Source organism: Dermacentor andersoni, chromosome 10 (genome assembly GCF_023375885.2).
Source record: "Dermacentor andersoni chromosome 10, qqDerAnde1_hic_scaffold, whole genome shotgun sequence".
NCBI lineage: Eukaryota > Metazoa > Arthropoda > Arachnida > Ixodida > Ixodidae > Dermacentor > Dermacentor andersoni.
Genome location: NC_092823.1, coordinates 25584723 through 25601763, shown reverse-complemented (window position 1 = coordinate 25601763; position 17041 = coordinate 25584723). Strand labels below are relative to the sequence as shown.

At 46.5% G+C, this 17041-nt stretch overlaps 1 protein-coding gene across 1 annotated transcript; it reads left to right on the top strand.

Annotated features, from left to right (window-relative positions):
- Positions 1-11899: 11899 nt before the first annotated feature.
- LOC129381975 (acetylcholinesterase-like) lies at positions 11900-16484 on the top strand. The gene is made up of 3 exons (XM_055065297.2): positions 11900-12178; positions 13510-14732; positions 16298-16484. The coding sequence occupies exons 1-2, from the start codon at positions 11912-11914 to the stop codon at positions 14239-14241; spliced, it is 999 nt and encodes a 332-aa protein (XP_054921272.1). The 5' UTR covers positions 11900-11911; the 3' UTR covers positions 14242-14732; positions 16298-16484.
- The last annotated feature ends 557 nt before the right edge of the window (positions 16485-17041 follow it).

The following is a 17041-nucleotide window of genomic DNA, read 5'->3' as shown; positions in this document are numbered from 1 at the left end:
TTGCCCCTATATGTCTTGTTACGATAGAATATGCTGGTAGAGTAGAGGTAATCAACTCTCTGAAATTACCTTCCTCTTGTTGCGCAGATAACATTAACTCAACATTTCTAAAACAAACAAAGGTATGCTCAGTTATTTTCCTTACTAAGATTTTTTCAGCAAACACTTGATCATGGTTTCTAACCGTTGAAGATTGGGAAGGTGGTTCCTATTCTAAAGTCTGGTAGCACCCCCTGCCCTCTTAACTACCGCGCACTTTAAATAACGAGCATTCCTTGCAAAATTATGGAGCATACTGTCGTCCTACATATTTAACTTCTTACACTCAAATAACTTCACGTGCGCTTTATACGATTTCCGCCGATCCTACTCACGTGGCACACAACTAGTACTTTCCACACATCGCTTGCACACCATACAGGACAGAAGTTATCAAGCTGATTGCATATATTGAGACTTCGCCAAAGCGTTCGATAAAGTTTGCCACACGCTTCTTATGGTAAAACTTTCAGCATTGAACTTAGATAATAAATTACTAATATGGTTAGAATACTTTCTTCACAACCGACTACAGTATATCACGATTAACGATCATGATTCTTCACCATTATATGTTCCATCTGGCGTGCCTCAGGGCTCAGTTTTCGGCCCATCGCTTTAGTTAATTCACATTAATGATCTACTTTCTTCTAATCTTCACCTCTACGCCGATGATGGTGTTATATATCGCGAAATCAGTAGTGAGCACGATGAACACCACCCCCCCATCTCAGAATCTGACTTAATTACGAAATGGCTGGCTGCGATAAGTGGCTTATGGAATTAAACATTCATAAATGCAAATAATGCGTGTTTCTTGAACAAACGAACGCCGCTCAATTTATAAACGCAAGATTAGTACGATTAATTGAACAAGTTTCATGCTATCGATATCTGGGATTGAATACAACGTCTGATCTTACACGGAAAACTCACGACACCGTAATAATTAATAACACAAATCGAATGCTAGGATACTTACGCCGCAATTTCAGTAACTCTCCAACAGAACTAAGATTGCTTGTTTATAAAACCGTTGTGCACCCAAAATTAGAATATGCCGCTGCTGTTAGAAACCCTGACCGCGATAACTGTGTTAATGCACTTGCACTGATTCAGAATAACGCCACACGCTTCATACTAGCCAATTATTTTCGTACATCCGTCATAACAGCAGTGAAAGCCAGGTAAGCGTTGTCTCAGTTAACACTACGCAGAAAAGTTTTTCGCTTATACTTATTTCAGAAGTCTGTCAATATCATCATCTACACGCTGAACTCATCCCTCCACCTACGTACCTATCATTGCGGGTTGACCACATTAGTAACGCAGGGTGTGCATCCTCTCGAACAAACACATTTCTACACTCTTTCTGTTAGTAAAACTGACACGGTGCCGATCAAGTACACGTAGTGTCGCATTTGTAGTGTCGCTTTAATTGTAGTGTCGCTTTAATTTATATAGATATGTGCACGGCCATGGTTCAAGAATTTTCATTTCTCAATATGGTCTAGATTCCAGCCTGTTTAATGCTGTCCGGAGAGGTTAGCGCTCGACGTCATACCGGGCATGAGACGCAGAATGTGTTCAATAGTTTCCGTTTTTTGTCACAGAGGACAACGCAAAGTTTATTGCAATATCTCAGCAGGTCGGCAGGTCTCCTTCAGCGTTTCTAGGCTTGGTGCTTATATCCAAATGTGCGCGAAACTGGGCTCTCTCTTTCTTTCTCACCTCTCCCTCTCTTTTCTGACTTCCTTATTCGCTTCCTTCAGTGCTGAGTAGTAAAGTGGACGTGCGTCTCGTTAACCTTCGGACATTTCCTCTCCTCGCACTCTCTCTCTCCTTAGTGTACAAGACTCCACTCTCAGAATTCAATTCATGAAAATAAATTATTTACACAATGCTTCAAATATATATAAAGAACAATAAGTCCAACGTAATTATTTAGCGGTATTTGTGAAACTTTTTCATTGCAGTGCTTGTACACCGCAGTTTGGTATTTATGCAATGCACCTCTTTTCAAGTAGATCGAATGAAAAAGCGAACTTCATTCTGGTATCTGCGGAAAATGATTGGGAAGAATATTTCGTCACATTCTTCCCCCACTTACTCCAATAAAGAAGTAAATAGAAGTGGCAGTATATGTCAAGCAGGATGTCAAATTCCAATATAAAATGAATGGATCGTGTAATAGCTACTACTTTGTGGGAACTTACGAGACAGAATATCTGTTTCGGCCAATAAACCACTATCAGAGCAAGACTACAGGCTTTTTACGGTAGCATGGGTTCCAGTACATTTAATATATTTAACGGCAGAAAGTTCTGAGCGGTAATCGATGTATCTGTTCCCCACTGAGCAAAGAACGAATAAAGCGTATAGGTCATTTGAATACCAGCAGGACGTGTCCAAGCATTTATTTTTAGAACAGAAGCAATCCACGCGTTCCTTTCTATTCGTATTCTTCAAATGAATGCAAAGAGTAAGGGAAACTTGATCGCTGTTTTTCAAGCACAATGTGTTGAGAGTATTGAAGTGCGGTTGACATTAGTGGTTTGTCGCAGCTCAAAAAAATTACACCTCCTTAATTATTTCTGCATTCGCGACAGAGAGCTTATTCAATGTGATCACAAATGAATATATCTTTTCGTGATTTTATAACAACAAAGAAATGCATCAGTACTGGGAACACCGTGTGTGAACTAATTCCAATACATTTTTTTTTCTATCGTGAGCTGTCGCACTGACGTGCTCAAGTTTCAGCGCATTAACGTAAAACTATTGTGAATAAGGCTTATTTCTCTTATGTGCTTATTATGCCTTGCCAATACAGTAACCATATCGCTCTTGCATTGGATGCTTGCCGTGGCGAAGCTGTCTCCTTTGTCGACTACTCCACGAACTTTACAGCCTTCGAAGGGTTGAACGTCTCGTCTCCGTTGGGAGACTTGGTCGTCGACAGCAAGTATTGCAACAAGCTTGCAGCACGCGCCCACCCGTTTTGCAGGAGAGGATGATGTCCCTCTCTCGCACCGATTCTACCCGCTTTCCCAAGGCCGTCGTTCATTTCTTCATCAGACCTGCGGCGGTGAGCGACCGCGCCACATAGCCTCGCTTTCCACGAGTTACCCCACGAAAAGCAACATCCCTCGCAGAAAACGTTCTGCGGGGCGCTGTTCGTCAGTCCTTGTAGTCTGGAAAGCTGCCTGTAACGTGTGACTTGTGTTTCGTCGGTCATCGGTGAGTCCTCCGGAACACGCCTACCAGGCATTCCTTGTTATTCCTTGACGATAATGTTCTCCAGCGTGCTATGGTAAATATGCGTTGCTAGCCCGCAACCAATACTAGAATGTCTGGCACAATCTGGTAGTACTTCTTTATCGGCGCGAAATGCTTCTTATGACTGTTTTAGTTTTCCTTACGAGTGCAACAATAGTGCATCACGCAAAAAAAAAATGACGCCTAGACCGGCAGAAAATTTGGAGAGCTCAATAAACTGTGCTGCAGGTTTCGCCGCAGAGCATTTCGAATGGCCAAAGCCCCAGATGGCCACTGAATCTCTTCCACGAGAGGCTCCGGCGGCACTCCGCTCACACTTTATCGGTTGACGTAACAGCTTTACGTATAGCACTCCCGCTGAGTAGTGCTGACGCGATTCATGACGTCACGAAGTGCACTGCCATTTATCTGGTTTTGCTTCAAATCTCTGCAAATATTTCTTGAAGCATTCTCGTTTTCCACCTGTTCAGCTCGGCAACACACCTCATCTACCACTGCTGATACCCCGAATGAATTAAACGTTTCTTTCTACTTCCTCAATGTCGTTTGCACCGGCTGCTTATGTTCTGCAGGCTTTAGGTTACCTTATTGATGGCGTACGATTACACCTAAGAACGACAGAAAGCTGAGCTAGTTGGTAAGGATTCATTACGCAAAAAGGTGAGGCGTGCAGACAGGACACAAAAGAAGAGAAGTGAACACGGCGTTCGTGTTGTCCACTTCTCTTGTGTCCTGTCTGCACGCCTCACATTTTTGCTTACTCATTACACCTACTATAAAGGTCAGATATTTTTTCGGGCTGACTGAACTGAAATGATGCTTTGATTTCATTCAAGAAAATCATAGCGAATATTTTGTTTTATACCGAAGTCGGACTCGAGCTCCTAAAATTCGCAAGTTCCCTTAACATCGCGCCCATGGAAATCAATATTATTCCCTCGAATCGTAAGATATCATTCACTGTCAGTAAATGCGTCAAGAATTTTATTCAAGCAGACTGCACACTCCGTAAAAGAAAGTCAATGTGGAAGGAGGGAGGGTTGAGGGCATTCGAGGGAGTCCTCGTAGGATAAATATCGATTTATGGTACAATCAGAGGCGTTGCGTTTTCTCTTAAAAAAAAAAATCGCCCACGGCAAGCCCGCACGGAAGTTATTTATTGGCTTTATTTTTCTAAAACGAGAAAGAGAATATCAGTGGCGATGTAGCAGTAAACAGAAGAGAAATGGGTGTGCATTATGTTGCGTCTCTTTGAGCTTGGCAATGACCTAGACGATGTTTTCTTCGTTCTTTTCGAACACCACCTGATTATTGCTAAGCCGTCTGTTGTGGGTGTGTTATATGTTTCGGGACGATCATTGCCATGGGCGCCTTTCTTTTTTGGCGTCAGCGCTGTTTTCGCGTGCACGACAAATAAGAATTACGCGCCGACATACCACAATGTTGCAAATAATCTTCATGCAATGCACGTTTTTCATCTGATTCCGGTACAAAATTGCTTGTTTTGTCTATCGAAAAACGTTCACAGACGCCATCGCTGTCAGAGCTGTCGTGGGACACGAAACATTGCAGCAATTGCTCACCACTGTTCTTTTATGATATTCGTTATACCAGGCCCCAGTTAAAAGCTTTGTACACAAAAAAACATGGAGGTGCAGTAGCCCGTGTGTTTTCTCAAAGAAAAGCCTTGCGGTAGGTCTCTAGCTGATGAGTGCCGACACGTTCTGTGTAAACAAATATTAGATATAGAGTATGGCGAAATCATTGTTGTGGAGCCGACTGCAATAACTAAAGTGTTTTTCGAACATTATCACACTATTTAGGGGCCGTAAGGCATTTGATATAGAGACGTCTCACAGCCAATTTGCATCATTGCTGCCCAAGTCAGACCAGGATGATTATGCTCATACCAATGAAAACAGTGATTTCAACGAAGAAGCTGCATGCAATGATTCGTTAGTGAAAGACAAGACGCCTTGCCCGGATGCCCTTGCTATCGCATGTTATCAGTGTTTTCTTTCCCTCCTACCACATTACTTCAGGCGTACAGTGAGACCTTGGAAATAGGGTACCTACTGCCACAATGCACGAAGGGTAACACAGTCCTTATAGCCAAAGCAAGGATGCGACTTAATTGCAGAAAGCGGATGAATATCGGCCCACCTACTTACGCATTGTAGATTATAAGTTTTTTCCAAATGTATTATTATCTACCCATTGGCAACTCGGGATAAAATCTCTGGTAAGTGATCATAAAACATGTCGCATCAGTGTCCTATATATTCAGACCAAGATTCATGCTCCGAGATTGACGCAAGAGTGCGTAGCTGAGGGGATTTCCCAGGCGGCAATGATAGTGTTCTATTTGGCAAGGTGTTCGACAGGGTGAATCACTGGTTTGTCTTTAGTGTACTAGAAGAGGTGCAGAATACGTTTCGCTAATGGCATAAGAAGCTGATAGTAAATGATTATCTCTCCTCTCTGATTACGCTTTTATCGTCACTAACACAAGGACGCCTGTGTCTCCGTTTATATTTTGCTTGTGCTCGTAGCCACTTTCTAGGCGCATTCTGAAAGAACAAAATTTTTAAGGGTTTAAATAGCATATCTTCTAAGGGCTCTTGCCTATGTAGACAACGTGGCCTTCTTTTTTACTGATAAACAGAGTGTAGACACTGCTCTTGCAATTGCAAAAGAGCTTTGTGAGCCTTCTGATGCTGGCGTTAACTTCCAAAAAATTCAGGTGTTTGAATTGCGCTATGGCTTTCAATGACACCACACAAAGCACGCATTCAATGCTCGTAAAAAAAACACTTCAGCTAATCATGATGCTGGACACATAATTAGCGAAGTGGGCCGGCCTATGCCAAGGAACACTTAACGAACATAAACTTTGTGCATATTTCCCCATAACGTGCATGGTTAATTACCTACTACCTAGCAGCTGCTGCAGAGCTTGTATTTCCGGTCTACTTACTCAAAGCACAGTGCGCGGGGGGTCTTTATGTTGAGACAATAAAGCTCGACATACTTTTCGCTTTCATTTTCTCGAGTAATAGATGCGGACATATGCGTCCACGGCAGACACCTGCCCGTTTTATTGCGATAGGAAGCATATGGACACTCCAAGCGCATTTCTTCCGTCACCGTCGGCGTAGCCGTGATGTTCAATATAATGATCAAGGGGCATAAAACTGTCGCCGCACGTCGTATGCTGTTCTGCGAGTGAAGGCACGCGAGGGAAGCCGCTGATCGCGACTCAATCTGGCGCGCTCGAAGGAGAAAGCGGAGAGCAAACACGCCATCTTCCGTCGCGCGAAAGGCCGTGGGGGGATGTGAGGAACGGAGGGGCGGGGGGGGGGGGGGGGGGGGCGGCTGCGGCGTTGTGCTCCAGCAGCACCTAGTGTTCCTGTGTAAGCTCCGCAAGGAGCTAAGTTGAGCATAGGTCCGGCATTATGTTCCAGTTATGCAGTGAAGCAACTCCTCGCGCGCGCGCATAAGGCAAATTTCCCGCTGTGTTCCATTTGCTTTTTTGTCTGCTGGTCGCGAGCTACATGCGGAAATTGTTCGCAAGTGCTGAGTAGTGTGGCACTTTTTAATGCAGGCTTCGCTCGAACCATTGGCCTAGCCGGAGCGGGGTAGGGTTCTGACCCCCCCGAAATAAAGTCCTCGCTACGCCCGTGGCTCGAACAGCTGAAAAGTTCGCCTGCGAACACGCAGTACCTTGCAACAAAAAGCGGCGCAATGTTTTTCAGCATGCATATGAAGTTTTCTCGCCGAGGCTGGAAGGCAAGAAATGTTGAAAGGGCGTTTTAAAAAAAAACTTCGCACACCTAAGGTGGACAATTGGGTGAGAACATTTTGGCTGCCGACAACAGCCGAATAATTATCGTCGCCAAGCGAACTAACGTGCCTGTGGTTATGTCAGTGACCGTTAACAGAGCGTCCTTTATCCCCAACCATCTCTGACACGGATGCGTATTTTCAATATATGTGGTGTAGACACGCAGATTTAAACGCATTCGAATTGTTTACATACGCACACTTTATGCAAAGCTTATTTTTTACGGTTAATCCATACCGAAGACAAAACTGCTCCTTGGTAACGGCAAATCTGGAACTGGAAAAAGATCCAAGATGCAAGAGCTTCTAGAACAAATCTATTTCGTATGTCGCGCTGGGAGTCTGTGTTGCTCAGCTCAGATCTGCGGTATCAACTCTGGGTCGTCCAGCGAGCCAAGGAAGCCGCCAAGGGCCAAGAACACTTGGCCGAAACCTAGATGGGGTACAGGCCCACCTCACGAAATCGCAGGGCACTTAATAAAGTGGCTTGAATGAATGAAGGGAATGGATGACGAATGGATGCTGGCAGCAGGGCAATATTGCTGGTTCATGGAGCCTTGGAGCCTTGAAGCAGAATTGAAAACAACTGGAAAGGCAACAAGCTAATAAGAGTAACAGGTTATTTTTATTGCCCAAATCACATCCAGACGGCAAACTTGCAAATGAGTTATTCACACATTGCAGACTGTAATATGTGAACACATTTTTCTTGATCTCTTCATACCACTCAGCTCAATTTACTATCATGCAACGGTTATTAAGCATACAGACAGAATTCTACATTCCTCATGTTGATGATGGCCGATATAAGAAGCAAGATATTGCGGGCGGTAAATCTTAAAGCCATCGCAGCGGTCTCATAAGTGGTAGCGCGCGAGGTTTTCGCTTACTACAAAAAACGAAGTCGTATATAGTCAGAACAATCGTACAAGCAACACAGCGAATTAGGTTAGTTGGCAAGTTAACATTCTTGGCGTATGTGTGCAGCGCAACACAGACGTGTCGTTCATTCTTTGTCCCGTGTCTGTGTAGCGCTGCACATATACACAAAAAATTGTACAAGTGAGCAACCGTTCATGCCAAGCGTATGAATCTCAGCGTTAACATGGGTGTTACTCGAGATAAATGTTGCTGTAGCTGAACAACAAGTATTCCAACAAGACGAACGCATCTCGCATATCCTCGTCCCTTTTGGAGCCGGCCCGGTCCAAGCCCCTACGCAGTTCCCATACTAGTCGCTGTCGCACATCTGTCGGTCCGCACGGCAACGCGTAAAAAACCTTTGCCACATACCGTGCGGTTCGTGCAGTTTGGTGTGCACTCTCATACTGGAATGCAAGTGTCAATATGACGTGTTTCGTATCACTTCACAGAATTCCTTGACCTAATATCGTGGAATACCCTACGTACAACCCGAAGCTGATGAATGCAACGCACGCTCGACGGTCCGCTGGTTGCAATGTCGGTTAGACTAACTGAAACGACAAGTCAGCGTCGCGCCCGTAATGTTGGCTTCACAGCGGCGCCGTTGAACACTCGACGTCATTTTACGCCACGTGATAGCGTTCGGCGAATAGCGGTGCGAACGACGCCGGAAAAGTTATGCGCAACTCTGCACCCTTCGGGCGCATATGAAGGAACATTAGCAGCAACAGCATTTCGCGATCGGACGCGAGGGGAACTGACAGTCATTGCTCAGTCTCTCGAGCCATTACGAAGGAAAGCGCTTGGTCAGCGCGTGAAGGAGGGGGTGACTTCGACGCCGCCAATGAGTCAAACTTTGCAAGGACGCGCGCGGTCACGCGCACCGTGTCTTGGATGGGTTCCGCAGACGGCTCAGACCTTTCTACGCGTTGTGGTCTCGCCACTGTTGCATTGAAGCGATAGACCGCACGAAGGTCAGTTCGCTCGCTGCGGTTGCCGCTCTCATTCATACCAGCAGCGTCCAGCGCCTTGCATTGAGAGAGAGAGAAAAAACTTTATTATGTCCTTGATGGGGTCCAGGGGTGGCTGGGGTTGGGAGACTAACCCCAAGTCCCCCCTTCCTTAGATGGCGGCCAGTCCTTGCTTTCTGTCGGCGTCTTCGACCATCCGGACGGCCCAGAGCTGCTCCTCTGCGTCTAAGCTGAGCAGCAAAGTTTCCCACTGCTCGGCCGTACTTGTGATGCGTGTAGTGTTAGTGCGGTGGGTGTTGGTGGGTGAGGCATTGTGGCATTACCCGATAGTGTGATCGAGGTCAGCGCGGGCCTCGCACGCTTTGCAGAGTGGGGAGTATGCATCGGGGTAAATGCGGTTGTATAGCACGGGCTTCGGCAAAATTCTCGTCTGAAGTACTCACCAAGTGGTGTGTAGAGATTTGTTCAGTGTTTTGTGTACTGGGGGGTAGCGTAACCGCTCTCTGCGGTTGTGGAGCAGGATTTCTCTTGACGTGACCATTTGCTGCCGCGCGTGACTGTGATGCAGAACAGAGGGCTCGTCAGGATCGGAAGACTCAGGAGAATGATGATGCGCCCGGTGTTAGAGAGCTCGGGCGGCATCGTGGGCGGCTCCGTTTCGAGCCAGATCCGAGTGACCAGGGGTCCAGATGATCTGGACGTGGCGTTGCCTCGAGGGAGGAGTGCCAGATACTCTCTTCTGCGCTTGTAGCGCTATCAATCCTCTTGAGTAGTTGCGAATGGCCGTTTTTTAATCGCTGATGATGCAGTGTGCATTCGTAGCAGCGTAGGCGAAAACGATGGCCGTTTATTCTCCTTCTTCGGGTTGCCTGGTGAGTATTGATGCGGCGGCGGCAAGGCGACACAGCGAGCCCGCGACTGCGATGGCCGCCATGGCGTTTTGGTTGGGGTATTCCGCTGTGTCCACGTAGGCTACGTCAGCGGCTTGGTTGTAGCGCTTTTGTAGTCATTTAGCTTTTTCTGCACGTCGCTACGGATAGTGTTCCCGGTGCATATTGCGAGTTATAGGCGGGATAACTAGCTGAGCAAGAATGTCTGGAGGGACGGGTACTCTTGGTCCGAATTGGGTGGTGTACTTTAAGCCTAGGGTGCCTATAATGTGCCGCCCGTGGTGGAAATGGTGAGTCGTTCGTACCGGCTAATACGCTGAGCTTCAGTAAGCTCGTCTATGGCGTTGTGAACGCGAGGGCATGCAGTTTCTCGTTAGAGGTGGAGATGGGAAGATGTAGGGCTTGTTTAGAGGCCCTCTTGATCATGGTATTGAGTTTGAGCTTGTCAGTTGCCTTGAGGCTAAGGTACGGGGCGACATATGTGATTGCGCTGAAAGCGTAGGTGGTTACCAAGCGTATAAGGTTATTTTCTTTCAAGCCGTGATGCCGATTTGCGATTTGTGCAATGAGGCGCGTTATTTGGTGCACATTAGTGTCTAATTACTTGATTACCTACGTGTTTCTGCCGTTTTGTTGGATGCGTAAGCCAAGAATGCGGATGCTAGGTACAGTAGGTCTGCGTTCTTAATGCACGTCGAGCTCTCGGGGTGGGGAGGTGAGGGTCTGGATGTCGACCTCCCCAATATGGCTTGTATAGAAGCAGCTCCGATTCCTGTGGGGAGCACTCCGGGCCGCGCGGTTCTACGTATGCAACGACCTCGTTGGTGGCTTGCTGCAGCGTATCTTGAATGTCCCCGTCGCTGGTCCCGCTGACCCACATTGTGATATCACCAGCGTAGAGGATATTCTTGAGGTTGGGGACGCTAGCTAATGCAGGCGGTAGTGTGAGCAAGGCCACGTTAAACAGAAAAGGGGACAGAGCGGATCCTTGCGGCGTGCATTTCCTGACAAAGTGAATAATTGGCGACTGCAACCCTCCGATGGTGATGGTGGCCGTGCGATCTGTAAGGAAATTCTTGGCGTAAATATATGTTCGACGTCCAACCTGGAATTGTGCCAGTTGGTTCAGTATGGCCTCATGCGTGACGCTATCGAAGGTCTTAGTTAGGTCTAGCCCCAAGATGGCTCTGATGTCCAGCCTGGAGCTTTTATCGCCATCGATAATTGGTTGCTTGAGCTGAATCATGATATCTTGAGCAGAAAGTTTAGGGCGAAAGCCAACCATGGTCTTGGGGAAGAGGTCGTTGTCGTTCAGATGTCCGTGCAAGCGTGTGTGGATGATGTGTTCGAGGACCTTTCCGACACTTGAAGTAAGGGAGATAGGGCGGAGGTTTTTGAAGAGGAAGTGCTTTCCTGCATGGAGTGTCCGCGCTCATCGAGTGTGGTGTGTTCATGGTTCCGTGTGCGCGCTGACACCATGCTTGTTAATTCAGTTTCGAAGCGGATGTTTCCAAGTTTATACAGGCGACAAACTACTGTCCTTACTTCGTATAGCTGTGTACGAATTTGCTATCGAAATCGGTGCATCTCTCTGCTGACGAGACTACGACGTCTTGCACATGTGATTCACCACTGAATAATTGCCATCCAAAATAATGGCGATGAAAGCTAATAAGATGCTTGGATATGGACGTTAGGATGGACTCAGTTTATCGTACTCACTTCCGCGGGTAACATGTTTCAGTGTCATAGAGACGCGGTGGAAACGTTGCTTACCTGTGAGCCGGCCCCACGACAGAGCGACCGCGTGGGACGCGAACAAACGCAACTTCTCACCGTGCTGGCTCTCCAACATATCGTCAACAATGACGTCAGTGCAAAAATCAGTACTGAATGATGTGTGGAATCATTGAATGTTTGATTGAAAATTGTCCTTCCCTCCCCAGTAAAGCACAGCCCAGAGCAATGGTGTCGGCAGGAACTGTGCTCATTCCCCTGCTGCTCGCTGGCGTGTTGAGTGCCGTGGCTGAAGAAACACACATCGACAGGGAGACAACAGAGGGTACAGTGCGTGGGAAATTGGTACACTCCCTGGGGAAACCTGTGGAGGAGTACCGCGGCATTCCGTTCGCCGAACCACCCGTTGGAAATCTCCGGTTCCGGCCTCCGCAGCCTAAGAGTGCCTGGGAAGGCACTCTCGACGTCACTTCAAGGTCTACGGCTTGCCCTCAGGTGCGGGGTCATGCACTCGTATCTACAGTCAAACAAGAATACAACAAACCGACAGAATGCGAATTATTCAGGTTATCTAAAACACTCATGATGAATAACTGATGCATACCAAAATGGACATTGAATATATGAAACTCGAGGGATTCGCTACCCCGAGTTCCATCAAGGCTTTGAGTGTAAACAGGCGCCTTTCTGCGATGGAGGTGCTTCGCTCGTGCGGTGCTGATATGGAGGAAAATGTGCAGGAGCAGATCCGCACCTTCTTGTGTATCGAGAACGGCATTGCTAATGACACTGAGAAGCAGTTTAGATCACAGACAAAAAGAAGTGCAAACTAGGCGTAGTTTCGCATTTAATTCATTGATTATTTCCTCTCATCGTTCCTCCACAAAAGATACACATATGTAAAGAATGTATTTGAAAACAAGAAAGTAACTTTGTTGTAGGAGAGTTTGGATGTATGGAATTAACTCATATATCTAACTATTTTTCACGCGTAAGCCTGTTGATTATACACGGCGTGAACCTATATAAAACTCGTATTGTGGGTGTGCCAGTGTTACAGCCAGCCAAGCCGTTACTTCTGGCATTCCAGTAGTCTTCTTTGGAAACCAAAGTCTCTATGTGGTTTACAGGTACGTTGCAGTGGCTCTTTACATTTGGCGATCTCTTGCTTATTACGAGGCCATCTATTGTGTTCCTGTTTTGTGGCAACCATTAATGTATGCCTAACTCTAAAGTACCTCCTTACTGAGAACATTGTGCACGTTAATTTGCTCCAACATATCAGAATTTCGTGTGTCCCGAAACTTCGCAGCGGCGCGTAAAGCCAAGTCAGATGTCATTATATTGTTACTGCGGTTTTTACAAATTTATTCACGTGATATTTTCGTTGAGTGCCGTGCGCTGCAGCGACAGCACTGCACAAATTGGAGAGATAAAAATGCCTAAGGAAATTTTAGTTGGAGTCATTCTGTCTGCATTGTGGCTGTAAAAAACAAAGGCAGTCACAGCTATGTAGACTAGTCACTAGGCATAGACGTGGTAACAATTTTATTATGGTCACTGTATCCTGGAATAAAGGACAGGTTGCAGCTGTGATGGCGGCTGGCACAGTGTAGTGAGATCGCAGGGTGATCATCAGGCTGACACACTCAGACAAACCCGGACAGTATGCGAAACCTACATATATTCTACATACCTATTTCAATTTTCTACATATCTTAGCGAGTATAAATGAAATCCTGCTTCCTTCTAGTCATGTGTACCCACCTCAAGTGGTAACATGCATCAGAGTATAGCTTGTCGTCCCATGGCCTTTCCTAACGCAGGTTGCGGTGCCTGGGTTCAAGCTGGACGGCCTTAATATCACAGAGGATTGCCTGCATCTCAACGTCTGGGTCCCCGAAAGTGCCTCAAAAGCTTCCTCTAGCCGACCTGTCCTAGTCTGGATCCATGGAGGAGGCTTCACTTTCGGCAGTGCTAATGAAGCAAATTACACTGGCGCGGTGCTCGCAGCGCTTACTGACATGCCTGTTGTCTCAATGAACTATAGACTTGGCATACTAGGCTTGATGAATGCGAACTCTCCCGAGGCACCTGGTAACGTTGGTGCCATGGATCAGAACATGGCCTTAAAATGGGTGCAGCGCAATATCAAATCTTTCGGAGGAGATTCAAAGCGTGTCACATTGTTTGGTGAGAGTGCAGGCTCAGTCAGCACGCACGCCCACATCTTGTCCCCGATGAGCGCTGGTCTTTTCAGGAGAGCCGTGTTGCTGAGTGGCACAATGTACAGCTTTGACATTTGGGACAGTGTGGAAGAGGGCATGGCAAAAGGTGACGCAGTTGCAAAAGTTGTCGGCTGCTCCAGAGGAGGGACCATCAGCATCTCGTCCAATCCTGAAGAGGTTGTGAACTGCATGCGAAACAAGTCAGCGGATGAACTCTTGAAGGTTTCTCTTGGGGACATGGTGCCAAGGCTCGCTCCATTCGGTCTCACCTACCATAAGGAGTTCCTTCCCCGGCATCCTCGGGTGGCCATAAACCGCGGATTCTTCTGATCGGTCGATGTAGTAGCCGGCGTAACCTCCGACGAAGCTGCTTTGTTTCTTCTCTTTCCGCCGAAATCACAGCTTTTGCTCGAAGATCTTAACGGTACTGCAACAGAGGGACTCACTGATTCTCTTCGTGCTGCACTATTAGGTTTTCTTAAAGCAGACCTACCAGACGTGCTAAAGCAGTACATGGATGAGGTCCCACAGGGCGACAACAACGCACTCAGGAGACAGTACGTTGACTACGTATCTGACAGACTGTTCAACTGCCCCCTGCGATTCTTTGCAGAGAAGCACAGCGAAAGGAATAATAAGGTGTTCGCCTATGTGTTCGCCCATAAGTCGTCCAAGTATCCGCTCCCAGAATGGATGGGAGTGCCGCACGCCTCGGATATACAGTTTGTGTTCGGAGAACCCTACGCCGAAGACTCTGATTCCATGGATGGCCGCATGAGTGAGGCGTTCATTCGGATGCTGGCAAGTTTCAGCGAGAACGGGTACACAAATTCTGTCTTTTTCTATTTCACTAGTGCACTACCCAGAACCAAATTATGAATCTTGTTCCACAATTTTTGATGTTGTAGTTGCTCATTTCCCTGTATGTCTTAGTAGCGAGCTAGGGTAACTAGAAGCATGGTGTTGTCGTGAAGCTTACCAGTTCGACAACCCGGCAACTCTACTTACAGCCGTTCCAGCCATATGTACAAGAAACTTAGGCCTCCTTGAAGTATGCACCATTGAACGGCAACGTGGCTTTTTACAATGGTTTGCACCCACAAAAATAGTGTCATAATGATCTACTCTGTGAAACGAGACTTCTTTTTGTCTGCTATAAATTGATACCAGTCGAGGATTACCGTATGAGTATTCTGTTCAACGTTACTTAGCCAAGCAGATGTACACAAAAATTCTTCGTTACGGAGATAAAATACACGCTTAATGAAACTGAGGCGAAAGTTTACATTTGCTTATGCATTGCTCACTCTGCTTTTGAAAGCATCTTTTGCTCTAAGGTTTCTTCCTTAATTAAAATGACCTGGGCTACTACTGTGCATAATACTACTTCAATTTGCGTTCCGGTTAATGGTGAATTAGCTACTCGAAGGCGGTAGACGCTACTACCCTAGAAAGGTTATTTGCGTGAAGCTCCCTTTAAAACCACTTCCCAAAAACAGCCAGCTACGCGCGAGACTCTGAAGAATAATTGCGCAGCATGATCGTTAACTGATTGCTGCTTTCAATTTCTGCGCTAGCCCTGCCCTCAGCGTATTTCTGAAGAATGTGTTAAGGCATATCCATATCATTGTTATCAATGCGAGAACACTTACATTTTTTTTCTAAATTATACGTTCTAAAAAAGGATCGTAGAACAACACATGCATTTTTCTGCAATGCTATATGGTTAATGTCGCCAGCATCCAGCGAAGCAGACGGAAGTGAATACGTGTAGGTTACTAATGAACACGTTAAGATCATTCATTGTTACTATCTGAATTCCTATAACTGGTACAATCAACCAATACACCCCCATTGTGGAGTTCGGTTTCTTCGAGCTTGAGTTTTCATGCGCAAGGTTTTTTTAAACGCTTTCTTGAGGATTTACTATACGCGTCGGGCACTTGTATCGCCACACGTGGCGCGGCTCTGCAATAATCGCTGCCCGTACCACATCGTTCTGCAGAGCGGAAGGCGGCGGCAACGGGGACGCGCCTAAGAAGCCCGTGTATATGTTATCGCCATGAAATCGAGAAGGGTAGTTGGGCCACGAATTCTGGGGCTATATTTATTACTGCTATGCAGTATCACCACTGTACGGTGCATCTCATTATGAAGCAGCGATATTCGATACGTACAGCCTATCGCAAAAGTGTAAAGTCCAGTGGCCGTTGCAAGCAAATGCCGGCCGCTGCTTACTTTTTCTCATAATATTGCGCATACCCTGCTTCTCGAGATGACTATCTTTTCAAGCATTTGGTTACAGACATTCCACCAGCCAAATCAGCTTTATTTCTCCCACGAGCGTTCCCGGAAGTAACATGTTGCATTTTCTGTTTTCATACAGCACTCCTGAACTACCCAAGGCTCAGAAATGGCCAGAGTACACATTTTCTACACCAACAATGATTGTAATTGGTCAAGGACACTTCAACGAGACGCAGGGATTCCGCGCTAGCCAGTGTGAACGCTGGAGGTCACTGTACTAAAATACATCTACATCTTGCTGAAATAAATATTATTTCACCTGCAAATCAGTGACTGTCTTCGTGTTTCAGTGACAATAGAGTTTAAACTGAATAAGTGCCAGTGAAGAGCCATTTTTGTTACAATATCGCAATGACTTCTTTATTTGTTGCGATGATTATTCGTTGTTTGTGTATACCGCAGCACATTGCGGGCCTCTACACGGGAAAGGTACGGGCCTAACCTGCATCTTCCGCATTAGACGTTCGATGATCTACCTACCACCCACTAAGAAACAACAGTATATAGCCGTCCTGCCATTCAATTTCCTGGGAATTTCTGGGTTATTACAGCTAGCCCACCGAATGTTGGCCCGCGCATACTCGGGGCGGCGGTTATATAGACTATTTTCACCGCACTCCCTTGACGCTCCCCTTTGATCACGTGGTGACTCGTTTTATTGCTTGCTTCAGCCGGCAGTCCACTGCCTGTGTTTACAACGGCGGCCCACACGACTGGCGCGGTGCAGCCCGCCGCTATTTTGGCGTTGGTCGGCGACATGATAGAACGGCACAGAGCTTTGGACAAAGCATCAGAAGACATGTAGACGTGGCATACCTGTCCT